This window comes from Glycine soja, chromosome 15, assembly GCF_004193775.1.
Source record: "Glycine soja cultivar W05 chromosome 15, ASM419377v2, whole genome shotgun sequence".
Taxonomy (NCBI): Eukaryota; Viridiplantae; Streptophyta; class Magnoliopsida; order Fabales; family Fabaceae; genus Glycine; species Glycine soja.
In genome coordinates, this window is record NC_041016.1 from 44,147,120 (window position 1) to 44,164,924 (window position 17,805).

A 17,805-nucleotide genomic window follows, 5' to 3' on the forward strand; every position below is an offset into this window, starting at 1 on the left:
TGGAAACCACAGCCTCATGCCAAAATCCTAAACAACAGAACAGCTAAAAAACAAATGAAAAAAGTTAAACAAATGCAATCAGCAGCTTGCAACTTGCTAGTGAAAGAAGTAAAAAACGCTACAAAGAAGCCACGTACACCACCAACCACCAAAACTGCAAACGACAATCTAATCACTCAACAACACACCAAGCTACGTGGCTTAAAACCATAATCATAGAACCATAAAATAACACATGGCAGCAAGGTAGCAAAAAACCAACCCAACCTAGAAGGGCATAAATGACCAAAAAACAAAAAACTTGGACAGGTGTCAAGCTCTTAGCTATGGGTATTTTGACCAAAAAACCAAAATTTTGGACAACTGTCAACCTCTCAGCCATGGATATTTCAGTATTTTCCATTTCCTTCTCTTTTCTTATAGATATTGATTCTATTAATTTGGAATGAAACCTACCAAATAAGAAAAAAAATGACCCATACTTAATGTGACCTGCATATTTCACCTGATAAGAAAGTATGTCAGAAAAAAACTGTGGAACTGTTGCTTCCATTTCTTGTGTTGAGTCATATAATTCCAAAACTCAAGCTATTAAAGCTTCCTGAAACATAATCCCAGAAATAACATCAAAATATTTGGAAACAATCCGAAGCCATGTCCCATGTCTACACAATTCTGAGAAGCTTAAATTTCTAACTAACTCGTTCTTTCACATAAATTTGAGCAATACTTGTCATCGCAGAAATTGCACCCAAAAGGTTTTCACTATTAACAAATGAGTGATTGTAATGGATGGTTATAGGACTCGACACATGATCAAAATAAGAAAAATGGTGATAATGTTTTCGTTACACTAAATAATATTTTGAAAATAAAATTTACCAGAAATTATAAAAAACGGCGTGGTTAACAAAAATGGGCAGTTAAAGTAATTCCTGCCTTCGACCAAGACCTCTAAAAATCGATATACCAAACCAGTTAAGCAATGTATTACAAAGATGAGACAAGAAAAAACTAAATCAAAGAAATTTTACCAGTTTAAATATAACTCGGAAATGCTTAGTAACCTATTAAACAGAATATAAGCCACAATCTGATTCATGAAACTCTAATCACAAGGATGCCATTTTTGCATCAGTGGTCCAATCAAGGTCTGAAACCCAGGTGCCATTGATGATTAAACAAAATGATGAGCAAAGTTTGCTAGGTACATCATATGTGCTGTAATCATCAGAACAATATTAACATCTGCACAAGGGTGTTTGCTATCATCATTCACATGCTAAAAAAATTACCATCTAACTGTTCACCAAAAAGAGGAACACTTTCCTACAGGAAAATTGGTCAGCTATGACAAACTATTCAGTGGCCTCAACTGCACTGTTTCTGTACAATATTATGGACACAACTGTAATCTACTCATTGGTTTCCATAGGGGTGGGTGTTGAGATCTGCTCAGCCGGAGTTGCTGCTTCATCCCGGCCTGGCGTTGCTGTCTGCTCACCCGGAGTGGCTGCTTCATCCCGCCCTGGTGTTGCAGTCTGGTCCCCCCGTGCACGAGGTTTCCGAAAATATTTTCCAAGGAATGATTCAGCAAGGTCAGGATACTTCTTGCTTATATAGTTGGCCAAACACTTCCGGTAGGAAAAGTCCTTGCTTTCACCATCTTTACAAACCACATAAAAGCATCTACTTTCCTGGAAACTACTGTGTTTGTTAACCTGTTGCAAGTACTCCCAACATTAAATCCAGGAAAATATAAAGACGGACAATTATTTTAAGTTTCAATGCAACCCATTATCCAAGAGTGGATAAATAGATCATGTATTGTGTGTACTAAAACTCACACAGATGTGCAAGGAAATAGAGAAACCAATATAAACCCATCATTCAGTACAAAAATATTGGAAGTTTAGGAAAGAAACTCGTTTATCTAGGGCAACTACGATGATATCAATCATAAATCATAAATAAATGTGAATGAAAGATACAATGTAAACAGAGTTTGATGATACCATGACATAATCAATTCCAGTGCCCATTTTGGTTTCTTTATCTGGGTGGTGCTCAAAGACATTCTCCAGTACAAAAAGTTGATCTTCAGCAGCCAGTGGGTCCCCATCATTGTACCTTCAACAGGAATTTAATTAAAAACTTCAGATAAAAATGCTCCAGTTTATGATACAAAATTCATAGAAGCAGAGGGAAAACATACAGAGTACAGCCAAAGGGAACAGAGGAATTGATTAGTAACACAAGCTTTTACCAGGAGAAAAAATCAAAGTAATAATAGCTATATTGCTAATGGAATCTAGTTAAAACAAAAAATAAATAAGAAAAACTGTTGAGCAGAAACAAAGGTTCCTAAAATGGAAGGAATGACACCTTGTGCAGTTTCAAATTATGCTACTTGCAATTTAGTGCAGGTAAAACAAAGGTGAAAATAAAATGGCCAGGCCTAACTTGAGCATAGATATTATATTATACTATTATTAGATAGTATTTACAGCCATGAGTAACTTACCCCTGTTGTTGCATGATTCGTCTGATAGACTGCATAATGGGTTCAATATCCTTCAGAACATCCTGCTCACCAGATGAATAAATGTCCAATCTCTGTCCAGGTGCTCTAGGTGGGCGATTCCTATTTTTCCAGTCACCAGCATTTGAACCCCGGCCTTGCGAACCTTCAAATCGATTTTTCTTAAACGAGTCTCTACCTTGCTTTCCCCACTGAAAACCTTTTTCACTTTCTGAATTAGCTGAAGCAATATGTGATTCCCATCCCTGTGAACTTGAATTTTGATTTGACTGATTATGGGAATCCCATGCTTGACTTTCTGAGGATTTGGGTTTTCCCCAAGAGGCATTGCCGACTTTTGATTCAGCTTTCCAATTACCAGAATTCCAAGCATCCTCTTGGGGCTTTTCTGACCCACCATCTATTGTTTCAGCTTTATTTCTCACCCATGCAGACCCAGAATTTTCTTTTTGGGTATCATCTTCCAATTTACCCGAGCCCCATGAGTCATTCTGCACATTTTCAGATCCACCAGCTGGTATTTCAGACTTGTTCTTTCCCCAGCTGGACCATTCACTAGATTTGGATTTTGCCAGATCTGTTCTGTTGGCACCCCAACCACCAGACCCAGAATTGTCTTCTTGGGTAACTTTGTCTTTCCTCTTACCGGAGCCCCAAGAATCTTGGACATTGTCTTCTTGGGTAACTTCTTTCTTCTTTCCCCAGTCTGACCATTCATTAGATTTTGTCTGATCTGCTGCATTTGCATCCCAAGCACCAAGCCTGGAATTGTCTTCTTGGGTAACATCTTTCTTCTTTCCCCAACCTGACCATTCATTAGATTTTGTCTGATCTTCTGCATTTGCATCCCAAGCACCAAACCTGGAATTGTCTTCTTGGGTAACATCTTTCTTCTTTCCCCAACCTGACCATTCATTAGATTTTGTCTGATCTGCTGCATTTGCATCCCAAGCACCAAGCCTGGAATTGTCTTCTTGGGTAACTTCTTTCTTCTTTCCCCAACCTGACCATTCATTAGATTTTGTCTGATCTGCTGTATTTGCATCCCAAGCACCAAGCCTGGAATTGTCTTCTTGGGTAACATCTTTCTTCTTTCCCCAACCCGACCATTCACTAGATTTTGTCTGATCTGCTGCATTTGCATCCCAAGCACCAAGCCTGGAATTGTCTTCTTGGGTAATATCTTTCTTCTTTCCCCAACCCGACCAGTCACTAGATTTTGTCTGATCTGCTGCATTTGCATCCCAAGCACCAAGCCTGGAATTGTCTTCTTGGGTAACATCTTTCTTCTTTCCCCAACCCGACCATTCACTAGATTTTGTCTGATCTGCTGCATTTGCATCCCAAGCACCAAGCCTGGAATTGTCTTCTTGGGCAACATCAGCCTTCCACTTACTTGAGCCCCAAGAATCTTCTTGAACTGCTTTAGATCCACCAGCTGGTATTTCAGACTGGTTACTTCCCCAGGCAGACCATTCATTAGATTTAGTGTTTGCATGATCTACTGTGGTGCTTGTATTCCAAGCATTAGACTTGGAAGAGTCTTCTTGGTTGACAGTTTTCCCCCAAGAATTCTCTTGGGCAGTTTCAGATCTACCATCTTTTATTTCAGTTTTGTTACTACTTGCCCAACCAACTGGTATTTCAGACTTGTTACTTCCCCAGGCAGACCATTCATTAGATTTAGTTTTTGTCTGATCTGCTATGGTGCTTGTACTCCAAGGGTTAGACTTGGAAGAGTCTTCTTGGTTGACAGTTTTCCCCCAAGAATTCTTGGGGGCAATTTCAGATCTACCATCTTTTATTTCAGCTTTGTTACTACTTGCCCAACCTGACCACTCATTGGTTTTTGATTCACCCTGATTTGAACTTACATCCCAACCATTGGATGTTGAACCATTCAGTACTTCAGGATTCTCTTCAAAGACAGCTTCAAAACCAGAGTTATGTTGTGGGGACATGCCCAAGTCCATATATTCTTCTTCCAGCAAATCATCAATATCTTCACCCAAACAAGCATCGGTTTCTTCTTCGCCATTGGTAAAGCTTTTCACCATGTGAAGAAAACTGTAAACATCCATCCCTTCAATTTCATTTGATTTTATCTGCAAAAGAAAATATCAATATTCAAATAATGTTTACACAACTCCAATTCTTATCAAGTCCAATATTAAATCTGAGTATAATCAAATACCTCATTTGCATCCCAAACAACATCAAATTTTGATCCTGTACCAACTGCCACATGTTTACCCCAGGAACAGGAGGCAACTATGCTTGACAGAGAATCAGTATGGCATTTCTCAGCAGCTCTCTCAAAACACTTTTTAGGTGTCTGCATAGTCACATTTACAAAGTAAGAATAATAATAACCTGATACATCTCATGATTACAACAATTATCAAGGCAGCAACTTACAAAGAGTGTTGCATCTGTGAATGGTACTTGTATATTTAATTGACGAGACAGAGCTTTATATCCACCTATATTAAAGCCAACCAAGTTCCCACCACAAGTCATACTACTAGCTAACAGAATTAGATGCTCCCTAAGTACACCTTTCGCCACCATTTTCACAGATGCTGCAACACGCTGCAGGCAGCCACAAAAGGATGAGATAGGAATAAAAGGTGGAGCCATAATGGGTGGCCACTAAAGATTGGATCATGATCAAATCTTTCATCAAACAAGAAACAATAATTAATGATTTTCTCTTAGAAGAAAATTTAATTAAGAGAAAATAGAAGCATACAGAAGACAGATATATACCATAATTGATGATAACAATTGGATCATGTCATAATGATCAAGAAGATTTCATCAAACAAGACACAATAATTGATATCTCTCACACACTTTCTCTTAAAAAAAATGAAAATTCACTAGAGACTAAAGAGGAAATACAAGCATAGCGAAATTCACTAAAGACTAAACAGGAAATATAAGCATAGCAAAGTCCTAATGGGAGGATAACAAAACATGTAAACCAAAGATTATGAAATAGGGAGCAATACTAAGCATGCAGTGAGCCTTTCCAATAGTAAAAGATAAATGTTAAAAATAACAATATTCCTGAAGACATAAAAGCGCAGCACAGAGATGACATAGTGGAAAATAAATTCCAAATCAAACTTAGAGACAAGTATAAAACAAACCTCCTCAATGTTATAAACATCACACTCCAAAACACACAAGAGAACAGCAAAAGTTGCATAGCACCATAAAAACTTAGCTGTTAGGTTTATTTTCAGTTGATTATTTCCCTTATATTAAGAGTTAATTATGATAGAAATAGATTTTACAGCTTTGTTCGGTATGTTTTCATTTTGGGCCTTGTGCCCTTCAGTTAGTTTCATTTCAGGTGCAGTCTGTTTGCTGCCCTCAGCTCAGTCATAGTGTAATCTAAATATAGATTATGCATTTCATTGTAATAAATTGTTCATTAAAAACAAATCCAGTTAGTTCACTAAGATTCACTTAATAATAATAAAAGAAGTCCTCCACACAATTAGTGATCATGAAGGAGACAGAAATCAATGACCCAAAAACTTTGGCGAATGAGACAAAATATGCATTCACAGATTTAAATAAAAAGAAATACTAGAAACTTCAAATCTCAAAACTCAAATGTTTCAAAAGTAGCATATTCATCTTTAATTTATTCAGTGGTTTTCTATTGCTACTAGGCAACAAGGTTATTATTCTATTCTTACTACTAAGTAGCCAATGTAAGTTGTTAGTTTGGTAGAATTACTAAGGGTATGTTTGGGTAATCAACTTAAAAGAACTTCTAAATGCACCCCAAGACTAGGACTTCTAAAAAAGGACATTTTAAAATAATTGAATTACTCACAAATAAAATATATCAAAAACTCATTTACAATACAAAATGATAAATGATCTTTAGATCTAAATGACTAAATCTTCACATTTCCCTAGCTCACAATCCTGTGCTTCATACCAGAACAAATCCCATGGAATAGGATATCTTCTCTGTTTGTGAAAAAGATGCTAAAATAGATTTAGTTGTTTGTCATGCTCCATCACAGAACCAATATGATTACATTCTGGCGAATGCCCTTGGAACCACTTGCTTTGCTAACCTTTGCAACAAACTCGGAGTAGTAGATTATGACAACATAGTTCATCCCAGTCAATTCTCACCCTAGGGATTACAAGGGGAATGTTAGACTGAACTATACCTAGCTTTCTGTTAGTTTTCTGTTATAGATTAGATCAAATTAGTCAAATACCACCCTTGGGATTCAAGGCAATATTACACTGAATTGTACCTAGCTTTCCGTTAGCCTTCTGTCAGTTATTAGATTGTTCACAGCTATCACTAGACAGTCATAAAGCATGCAGCTCAAGCTCAGCCAATATATTGGTTTTGCTTGTACCCAATATATAGAACATAATATTCAGGATAAAGAACTTGTTCTTTCCCTCTCTCAAATTCTATCAAGTTTCAAGCATGAATTTTTAAAGTTACAACTATACTGGTAAATACATGAAAGTAAAAAATGCCAACAGAATCAGATCAAATGCTCTTTAAATAAATGAAAAACACCACGTGATGATGCTCTAAGCATCCAACTATAAGTCACAGCTGATTATGACAGTTGGAATGTACATTAAAATAAAATAAATTCACTTTTTAAAATTGATGAATGAGGAAATATGCAGCATAGACAGTAATGCAAAGAGAGGAAATATGCTAAAGATAATAAGCATAAGAGCAAACAACTAAACATTATGTTTAATATATTCTTTAGAAACTCACCTGAATCGCTTGATCAAAAGTACATGATATCCCCAGTAATTCCTGAATCTGCTTAATAGCGTAAGGGATGGAACGCCTGGTATCAATCAAGTGAAGAACAGGAAGGCAGGCATCAAGTACAACTCTCCAAGCATCGCCACTCTGCTTGACAGCTTCCTTCTCGAGAATGATGTCAAGTGCCAATTCACCATTAGAAGATTTATAAGGGTTTCGGACCCATGTGTTTGTATCTGGACTAACCCAGATTATACTCGCAGAGCTAATGCGCGGGTCTCCTATTTATTTATGAGGGCAAATCAGAAGCATTACTAACAAGAAAATATGTGACATAAGTATTCGTGACTATAAATGCAACAAAACATATGACAGGCCACAAATAAAAAATGATTGACAACAAATATGAACAAGAAATAAACATTGGAGAGTCCTAGATTGTGAAGCATTAGCATTTGAATGCAGGACAGGTCCTCTATTAACAACTTTGTTCTTTCTTTGAAAGCCAATGGGATTTCTGATAGTGCCTATGTTGGCCAGTGGTAAATATTCCAGTGCTTGAAGAGAATGGTCAAAGACTTGGGAGCTATCTTTCAAGCACACCACCATGGTTTTATTATTAAGGAGAGTACTAGTTACATAAGTTATTTATTTGAAATGGGCCAATTTGTTTTAAATTATGCCGTCTGATATTTTGTTTCAGATTTGCTACTTGTAACAGCCAAAAGCTTAGTAATCTTTAAGAGAGAACATTAGAGTTAGAACTTGGAGTCTTGTTGAAGTAGTGAATTTGATGAATTGCACTGGATTGTAGTATTGTACTAATACTTGGCCTAATTATTAGAATAAATAAGACTATATGACCATTAAGTTAGTGAATTGTGGCACATCAATTAAATCCCACATTATTCTAATTCTAAGTATCATTTTTCTCTTTTCCACCTCACCTACAAAACAGTACATATAGATTTAATGAAAAAAGAAATAGAGTACTTCCATTGAAGAAATGATTGTAAGGAAAATACCTTGGATTATTGTTTTAAACAGAACAGGGCAGATCTTTTCAGCCAGGACCTTTACAGCATTATCCAAATCACTATCATAATTCTTTAGCCAAAATGTTAAACATGGTGCAGCAGGATGTGAAGATGAGCAAGACTCACTGCTAAGATGGAACATAATCAGAAAGTGATATAGACCAACAAATAAACTGCAATAATCAGAAAAGAAAGCATGTGATAACAATAACATAATACATATAAAGGCATGTACATACAAAAGCTTTGACTTCTTTTTTCTTTCCTTCCTTATTTGGATCAAAAAAGTTAATACGTAGGAATAGTGAAGAAAAGGAGATAAGAAATTGTCATAAACAATCCAGGGAAAATTTCATTTTTAATAGTCTCTGAAACAGAAAGAAAAACCATAGTTTTCCAAGTACAATACTGAGAATGTGGGACACAACATAGAAGGGTTACACCTCAGCAATATAAGATTCACAAACTCAACAGATATGGTAGCTGAGTTTCTTGGTTTAAATATCAGTATAGCACATGTTTCAAATTTCCAATTTGTAATAGCACATGTCACTAGTAGACATTAGGGATTTGATCTTATGAGCATTTAATGGAGATTCTTTTGTATCAGCATATTGTTATTATAAATACACGTGTGATCTGTTTCAGACACTCAATTACATAAAACTGATAGTTGGGGGTACCTGATGATATAAATACACACTAAACATGATTAATTACAATCATAAGACTACACTCAAATTCCCAGTTTTAACACCAAGTCTAATTCCCAGTCCCAGACTGAAGTGTAAAACCACTTACCTCATGATCAATAAAATATAGATCTTGTATCCTAGATACAACAAAGATTGAGCACTTTACAGTTCCTCTTACGATCAGATAGGACTGTCAGGCCTCTTAAAGAGTTGTAATTTCAAACTTGTATAGAGAGTGGACAGCTTTGTTATGTTTTCATTTTCCTGTCCGCCTTTTACTTTGCTTTTACCATTTATGCAACAATATTTTTACAAGGAACAGTGTCATTTTTTTCTTTTGAAAAAAAAAAGCACTTCTAGCCAACTACCAAACATACTGCAAACAAAACTTACTTCAGGGATGGATGAATAATTATAAATGCATGACCAACTATCAAATGCAAAAGGAAAGAACTGAGGATTAACCTAAATGATAATTCAATGTTCTTCAAAGATTGATTAACTTTCTTTTTCTGACTAAAAGACTTGAGTCTTTCATGGCATTTGTCGAAAACATAGGCCATGCTGATCTTCAGCTCCTCTAACATCATCTGTTCAAAAGGATATTCCAAGTTATTAAAACAATAATAGTAATTACAAATTTACAATTACAAACAATAAGAATAATTCAAAATCAACAAATCTTCTCCCAGGGGAAAAAATCCAGAGGCATGCAAAAAATGTTGAATCATGTCAGTTTATTAAGTTTCGTTAACACTACATGGTTTTGGTAGAGAGGATAGAGAAACGGAGACAAAGTAGAATGGAATTGATATAGATCTGACTTGATGTGATTCACAACAAAATAATGATATGTTCATAAAAATAAAGCACTAAACCTCATGTACTAATCATAATCCTAACCAAGGAAAACAAAACATGAGATATTAGTAAATAGGGAAAGAAAGGAAATTGGGAAGAAAGTTCTAGAAGATAATCTCTATGACACACTAAAATATTCTAATATACAGTCTTGATATTATTAGATATTTTATATAGTTCTTAGATACCCTAAGATATGATCAAGATTTTAATGGATATTTTCATAAATATTATATTCTAACAAGTATCATATAATGAAGGAAATTTTTTTAGCATAGTCGCCAATGAAAGTAGGCAGTGATATGTAAATGTGCTCAAATTGAATGAAAAGGAAATCCAATAACCTCATCCAAATAAATATGACCAACAAGTCCAACATCAGTTTCAGAATTTTCCTTTTGAGTTCGCTGTTGTTGGTATCTGCAGATAAGAAACAGGACCCCAAAAATTAAACTAAACTCATCCTTCAATAATATAAAATATCACAACTTACTCAAATAATGCAAAAGACTATGGTTAACCAATCCCAAACAAAATCACTAGTAGATGAACAGTAGACAACATTCTTGAATTTTACTTTTTTTTATATAACTAAAAGATGTGTAGAATAAAGTTAAAGTATAACATTAAAAGAAGAAACTTACTCAATAATGAACTCCACAGCTGCATCCTTGAGACTGACTTTTCTCAATTGATCTTTAACTGAATATGCTGCATTTTCTCGGCAATAACTCCCTCCACAATCACAGTCATTCAAGTACAAAATGACACGCCTATCAACAAGTTCATTCCTAAAATTAACCTTGCAGAGTAATATTTCCTGAAAATAAAATGCATAAATAAAAAATTCAGGGAAAAATCATTTACTGAGATATTAAAAAACAGATAACCTTCATTCACTACAAAGAAATGTCCACCTTCATCAACTCCCATGAAGAGTTGCTACTAGGACTAGCATCAAGGACAGCCTTGTAAGCAGGATTTGACATAGCAGTTGCAGCCAACACACCTACAGGCTCACCAGCAGGGAATAAGTGCTCACTTTTGTCTCCAGCTTGTATCCCGTATTCAAACTGGATGATGGAATTACTACAAATGTTTCTGACAGTTCCATCATAACAGATAACAACATCCCGAAGGATGGCCATCAAATTCTTAAAGAGTGTTCCTGGTTCAGATAATCCTCTCGAAGAACGCACCATTATTTCCCTTGTTGAAATCGAATGCACCATCTCTTCGTATGGATCCAAACCATTAAAAAAACACCCTTTGAGCAGTCCATACTCAGCAGAGGGATAACCATCCCCGTCATAACAACACTTTGCATGAAAATGTGATGCCACATCATCTACCAATCCCTTTGAGTAGAATCTTCCCCTATCAAAAAGTTGCTGCCCTAAAAACCCAATCTGCTGAACAACCTTATCAATAGCAGATTTACTCTTCGAATCAATTAAATCTCCTAATTTAGTTGACTTTAGAGCAAAATTAATGATAGGAAGTTCAACATCTCGAATGTGCTTCTCCAGTTGCTGCGCCACCAGCTCATTGTACAAGGACCTCAGCTGATACAGCAGAGAAGAAACTTTTCCAATGCTTTTTCTTATTATCCTTTTAATTGCCCTGGATATTGAAAACTCTTCCAGGCTAACACTAAACCCTTCCGCAAATAAGCTTTCCATCAAAAAGGGTTGCAATACATCAAAGAAATTAAGTGCCTCCTTGGGACCCTTGCCAAAGAAAATTGAAGCTGCTATTTCATTTACGGTTGCAGGCAGAACATCCCTGCTGAATTCAAATTCTAAGATCTCACTCTGCCTAATCAAATACCGTCCCCCAGTGCAATCAAAACCCAAAGGTAAAGCACACTGTAAAATTTGGATGGAAGTCCAACAAGCATCACCAGAACTGGCCTTGAGCAAAGCAGGCCGAGGCAAAGGAAGCAAAATAAACATCGCCAATTGATTAGCTGCTGCTCTATCAAAAAAACATCTCTTGACCAACATCTTCAGTGACAACAACGAGTCTGTGGATAACTGTAGGTTCAAATTACCACTGTGAGAGCTGAGCAGTTGATTCTCCACAGAAAATAGCTCCACAACTTCAGCTTTAGCAGCAAGTGATTGCGGATAAAACAGATGGACACAGTCACCATCAAAATCAGCCCCAAGTGGTCCACAAATTAAAGGATTTATCTTCACAGTGTGGTCTTCATGGATGTAAACATAAAGGGCTTGTAAGGAGTGCTTGTGTGTTGTAGGTGGTCTGTTGATGAAGACAATATCCCCATCCATAATCCTCCGATGCACTATCTGACCAGGCTTGAGATATATGTGCCCCTTTGAGCCCTCCCTGAGTGAATAAGTTGACCCACCTTCCTTGTAGGTCAGGCACAAATGTTCATCAACCAACTTCTGTAAATATCTGATGTTGTGGATGTTAACTCTCTCCTCAAACGTTATCCGTTGGGCAACTTCAACCGGAATTCCTACTTCATTTATCCTCTTATAACAATCTCCAGTAATTACATTCCGGGAAGAAAAACCTGAACCCTTTCTTATAAATAATGTCCTCATTTTCTCAAGCCATGCTTTTGTTGAGGATGCAGTAAGCTCTTTATTGACCCCAAAATGTGTCTCTATATCACGTGCTGGCTTAGAAGTTCCTCTAATTTGAAAATATTGATCAACCACAGACTGCAAATCATTTGCTTCTACGTGATGAGACTCGAAATTTGGTTCACCAGATCTAGAGCTTTTTATGATTTCAACCTTCCTGAGCAATTTTCTGAGAATTGTTATGGAAGGATCCTGAAAAGCAACATAAATACATCACTCACCAATGCACTATGGCCAAAATAAAATCAGGCTCATAAAACCAAGATATGAATACTAGGGTGAGAAAATCAAAGAGAGAGAGTTTCAATAATCTGTGCAATTTATTTTACATAATGAACTCTGAATGGAGTTTTCATATATTTAATCATGTATTCATGGTTCAGAATTTTACAGCAGAGCCATTATCAAGTCTAGTTTAAATTTAGGCAGTTAATGCAGCCGATTATGATAGCAAAATTAACTGTAACAAAAAATAGAATTAAGCATAATAGAGAGAGAAATTGATTAGTAAGACTTTTTCTGATACAATAATATGTTCACTTTCTCACCGACGACATGACACTGACACCGTCTGAAACTTCTGGCACAGACAAGCAATTTGGTGGCACCGGAAGATACTTCAAAACATATCCATCTTGAGGAAAATATCCTTTTCCAGCAAGCTTTTTTTTTGTCTCTATCGGAATTCTCTTAATAATTTCCATTGCCTGATATATATGTAGAGCAAAATATTAATCAAAAGGCAAACAACAGGTTTCAATAGAAAGATGGTGAATTAAAAATAAATAGCACACAACAATTTGCCTGAAACTCTCAATTACAGACCATTGTAACAGCCAATCAAAAACATTTAAGGAGTCAAGATTTCAATCATCTAGAAAATGCAAATGCCAATTCTTGTGGTGTAACGAAGCAAATAAATAGAATTGTCAAGATAAAAATATAAACCACTACATAGAATGGGTAGTTAAACTAAGATAGATAGAGATCATTCCCTGTACATAACTGATACAAATAATTACATATGGAATATCCATCAAAGAAACATAATGTCAAGGTTAAAAGAATAAGAGGGATACATATATATATATATATATATAAAGAGAGAGAGAGAGAGAGAGAGAGAGAGAGATAGAAACATAAAGAGGCCTAATAAAATGAAGTACATAAAAAGGAGAATTGCAAAAATTTAATAAATTGGGCAACCTATATGCAAACATGTAAAAGCAACAGCCATTTGAGAAGTAAAGCGACAAGAGGGGTTAGTAGAAACTAAACCTCACAAGGAAGCAAGGCTCGAGTGTGATCACCCCCATAGCGATAACCATATTTTTCTAAGAAACTCCAAAAACCATTTTGCATCTTGGATTTGGATACTTTCAACGCCAGATAACAAGCCCCATCACTTGTTTTAACTTCCCGAATAGAAACTAGAGCAGCCTTATCCTCCTAAAAGGAAGAAATAAAAACCATGAACCTTGCAAATGAAATTTTACATTAAAAAAAAAATCCCATATATCACAAATTAGAATCAATAGTAAGCAAAATTTAGCCAATTCTGATAAGAAACTGAAGCATTAATTATGTACCAAGACAAAAACATACAAACCTAAAGAGAATAATGCACAGCTAAGTAAACCATGAACAAAAACAGGGAGGGGGGGGAATAAAGTAGATGGACGATCTAGTGCCAAAAGGTGTATTATGGTAAAAAGTAAAGATAGTGAAGATACGATCTTAAACAGTAGGATCAGGACAAGGGGTTATACAAGCAAAATGTGAGACAATAACATAGATCATAAGATTCTACCAAGAATAAAATATATACATACACGTGCATATAAATTAGAATGTCTAATATTCTTAGCATAGCCTGTATAAATGGTAGAATAAATTATAAACAATACTAGGAAGCAGGAACTATTTCAAGATTGTATGTTTGCATACCTATTGAGAGAAAAAATTATGCAATTTAATCATACTAACCTGACAACAAGGAGATATTAATCTCTGGGCTAAACCACTGCTTGAAGCTGGAAGCTGAAAGGTTGTGAGCCAGTAAGATCAAGCACATATAATAGCATTAGATGAAGCTTTTATCCTTGAATTAAATTTAGCAACTAAATTGTATGAAGCCAGGATTACTAAAAAAAATTAGACAAAATTAACAACTCTCATTCAGGACCATTATCTTCAAAATATGAGGTCAAGAATTAAAAAAAAAAAAAAAGTCATGAACAGCAAAGTTGTTATAATTTAACTAATTTAAATGTTTCCTTGTGGATCTTAATTAATTAAGAGATCTCTTTTGTGATACAAAATAGCAGGCATATTTAACCATATTCATCTTAAAGGTGCAATCACCCTTGTGCAGCCTTCTTTAAAGAAGTCAAACTTCTTTTTTATTTCACACATTTTACATATCACCTGTCTGTCCATACTCTATATTAGTTCAAACTGTTTTTCTAAATTGACAATCAATTCTCTTCTGTATATGACATGACAATATTACATTTGTCAATACCTTGGTTTTCCTTAATTTTAGGCAGTTTAAGCAGACCATGCTCAGCATCCGTTTCAAGTCACTGATATGACTTGGGTGATATATTGGAATTGGCAACTCAATATATCCGAAGTGACCTGAAAAGTAATATCAAATTACTTCATTTGAAATATATCTTTTTTTAGCATTTAAAAGAAAGCACAGAAAAGGAGCAAATACCAAACCTTCGCATTTTCCAACTTCAGAAGTACCACAAGATTCACATCTGCCAAACTCAAGGGGCAGCCCAAGGAATGGATTTGACAGCTGACTAGCATGACTAATTGAAGAGTCACTAATGGATGCTGTACACTATCAAGGTGAAAGCAGAAAATTTACCAAACTGATCAAAACTACTTAAATATTGAAAGGCCATAACATCAATTTATATTAAAAAATGTAATTAATTCTAACAAAGCCAACTTTTGATTAAAATCCAATAAATTTAATCAAAACCAGACATGCACAAGCAACAAGATCAGAATTGAGAAAAATAAAACTATGACCAGTAAACAGTCATGATATGTGTGTGTGTGTGTGTGTGAGTTAATTTCAAATATTCAATCCACAATAAAAATAAAATAAGACCATGCATCTGAAACAACATGCATAAATTTCAACTTTTTGAGAAATGTCACAAACAAAAATAATAGTCCAAATAAGGTCCATAAAGGAACCCATCAGAAAACACTACAAAAAAATCTAGCAAATATTTCCTAAAGTCCAAGCAAGCCATCCTTCATCCTTGGCACTGCCACTGATGTCTGATTATAACAGCATTGTCCAAACTTGATACAAGGTTATCTCATTTGAGTTAATTAATAAAAGAGATACTAACTGAATATCACAAAGACCTCAACTGCTCTGTGGAAGAGCTTTAGTCATACAATTTAACTAGAAAACGAACAAATGAATTTGTTTTGTGCTTACAATTTCCTGGCGTGTAGCCATACCAAATTTGATCCCAACAACGGTCCCATCTAAAACACTTGAAGGGGGATTATCCTCCATTACTTTCGTGGTCAATTACAGTGCCTGCTGAATAATAACTAATAGTTACAGCCATTAATTGTAAACCTTACAAAACTTCAACAGAATTACAGAGGAAAAGTAATTAAACAATCAATGAAACAGAAAAATACTACAAAGGTAACCCAGTGTAATTTTAGAGAAACATTATAGCACCTTTCTCCATTTACGCACACTTTCACAGAATCAAGCAAATAAAACAAGTCTGTAGAGACAGCATATAATGAATACATCTGACATGTGCAATACCAACTGACCACCATGAATGTCTGAAGGGATTACTAGATATCACAAATGTTTAGCATAATTAGAATATAACTTTTAAAAATCAACTTATCAAGCACCCTATCAAAGAGGTGATGCTTCCAATCTTACTAGAAAATACTATCACCTTAAAAACACTCCCCGCATAAAACAACCAATTATGTCAAAGTCAATCCTCAAACAATTCCGATCTAGGCATTTGAAAAACAGAGAGATCACGCTGAAATGGTTAATTAATCACAAGTTACAACCACAACTACATTAGTAATTGTAATTATTATTATTATTATACTCTAAAAAATTTACTCCTTAGTTATGGCATTAAATGGCTTTACACGCATAAACTCTACCAATACCCCATCCAAAATCATGCAAGCTTATAATCACCTAAACCAACTCCTAAAGGGGGTAAAAAAATAAAATAAAAAAATAAAAAAACGCTCACTACTTCATCCAAAGCTACATTTTCAAATTATGGCATTAAATGGCTTTACACACATAAACTCTACCAATGCCCCAACCAAAATCATGCAAGCTCTTAAAACGAGTAAAATAATTGCTGTCACTACTTCATACAAAGCTACCTTTTCAAATCCTGTTTCACCACACACACAAAAAGCTGAATCCCAAAAATTTTAAAAATAAAAAATAACAAAAGTGGTTGATGACATGTTCAACAAAACAAAAACCGATGAAAACAATAAAATAATAGAAGGAGAGATACAGAGAGAAATAAAACGAACAATGGCATGAACATTTTCCCTAAAAACGAGCACATTCTAAGAAACAGAGCAAGTCAAACTAAAACCCAACCACGATCACAATAAAAACAAACTCAAAAAAAAAAAGAAAGCAAGGAAAAAGAAAACATGATTCTTCTTCTTCTTCGACCTGATTCTACCTCAGGAGCGAAACAAAAGCTGTTCAATTCAAACGTCTCGCTCAGCTCGCAAAACCCTAGAAAATGCAAAGAACCTGCATAAAAAAGGAGCAAGCCACAGAATCGGTACCGAAAACGCGAAAGGGAACGAAAATGCCTTTGCATGAAAACGGAAATGCAGAAGAACGCAAACGCAAAATCGAAGTACCTCGTTGCGCGAAACCGATCGAAACAACAAAGAGCGAGAGAGAAAGAGGGTTTCGAAGGGGAAAGGTTTTCCGGAGAGAAATGAAATGAGAGAGAGTGTGTGAGACTGAGAGTGAGTAAGCGAGTGAGTGTGAAATGAACATGAACATGAAATGAAATTTTACTTTTTTTTTTTCTCTTTTATCAAAAAAATGGGGGAATTTCATTTTATTTTTTAATTTTTCTAATTTTAAAGTTGCGTTTTACGCTGTGTGCAGACTCCTGGGTTTTGGGGAGCGGGGTTTTGGGGATGAAATGACTGTTTTACCCTCAGTGACTCTTTTTACTAGCTTTTGTTAATTATGGACTTGGGG

The 17,805-nt window shown here is 35.4% G+C and overlaps 1 protein-coding gene across 1 annotated transcript; it reads right to left on the reverse strand.

Moving 5' to 3' along the window:
• Positions 1 to 1,043: 1,043 nt before the first annotated feature.
• On the reverse strand, positions 1,044 to 17,605 carry LOC114387123 (DNA-directed RNA polymerase V subunit 1-like). Its single transcript, XM_028347254.1, has 19 exons — positions 17,454 to 17,605; positions 17,257 to 17,340; positions 16,003 to 16,107; positions 15,258 to 15,384; positions 15,055 to 15,170; positions 14,517 to 14,570; positions 13,809 to 13,979; positions 13,079 to 13,237; positions 10,830 to 12,722; positions 10,557 to 10,732; positions 10,257 to 10,332; positions 9,517 to 9,641; positions 8,345 to 8,481; positions 7,326 to 7,600; positions 4,961 to 5,134; positions 4,737 to 4,877; positions 2,525 to 4,647; positions 2,016 to 2,130; positions 1,044 to 1,721 (listed from the first exon to the last, which is right to left on the reverse strand). Exons 3-19 carry the CDS (start codon positions 16,081 to 16,083, stop codon positions 1,416 to 1,418), a joined length of 6,249 nt encoding a protein of 2,082 aa, XP_028203055.1. The 5' UTR covers positions 16,084 to 16,107; positions 17,257 to 17,340; positions 17,454 to 17,605; the 3' UTR covers positions 1,044 to 1,415.
• Between the last annotated feature and the right edge of the window lie 200 nt (positions 17,606 to 17,805).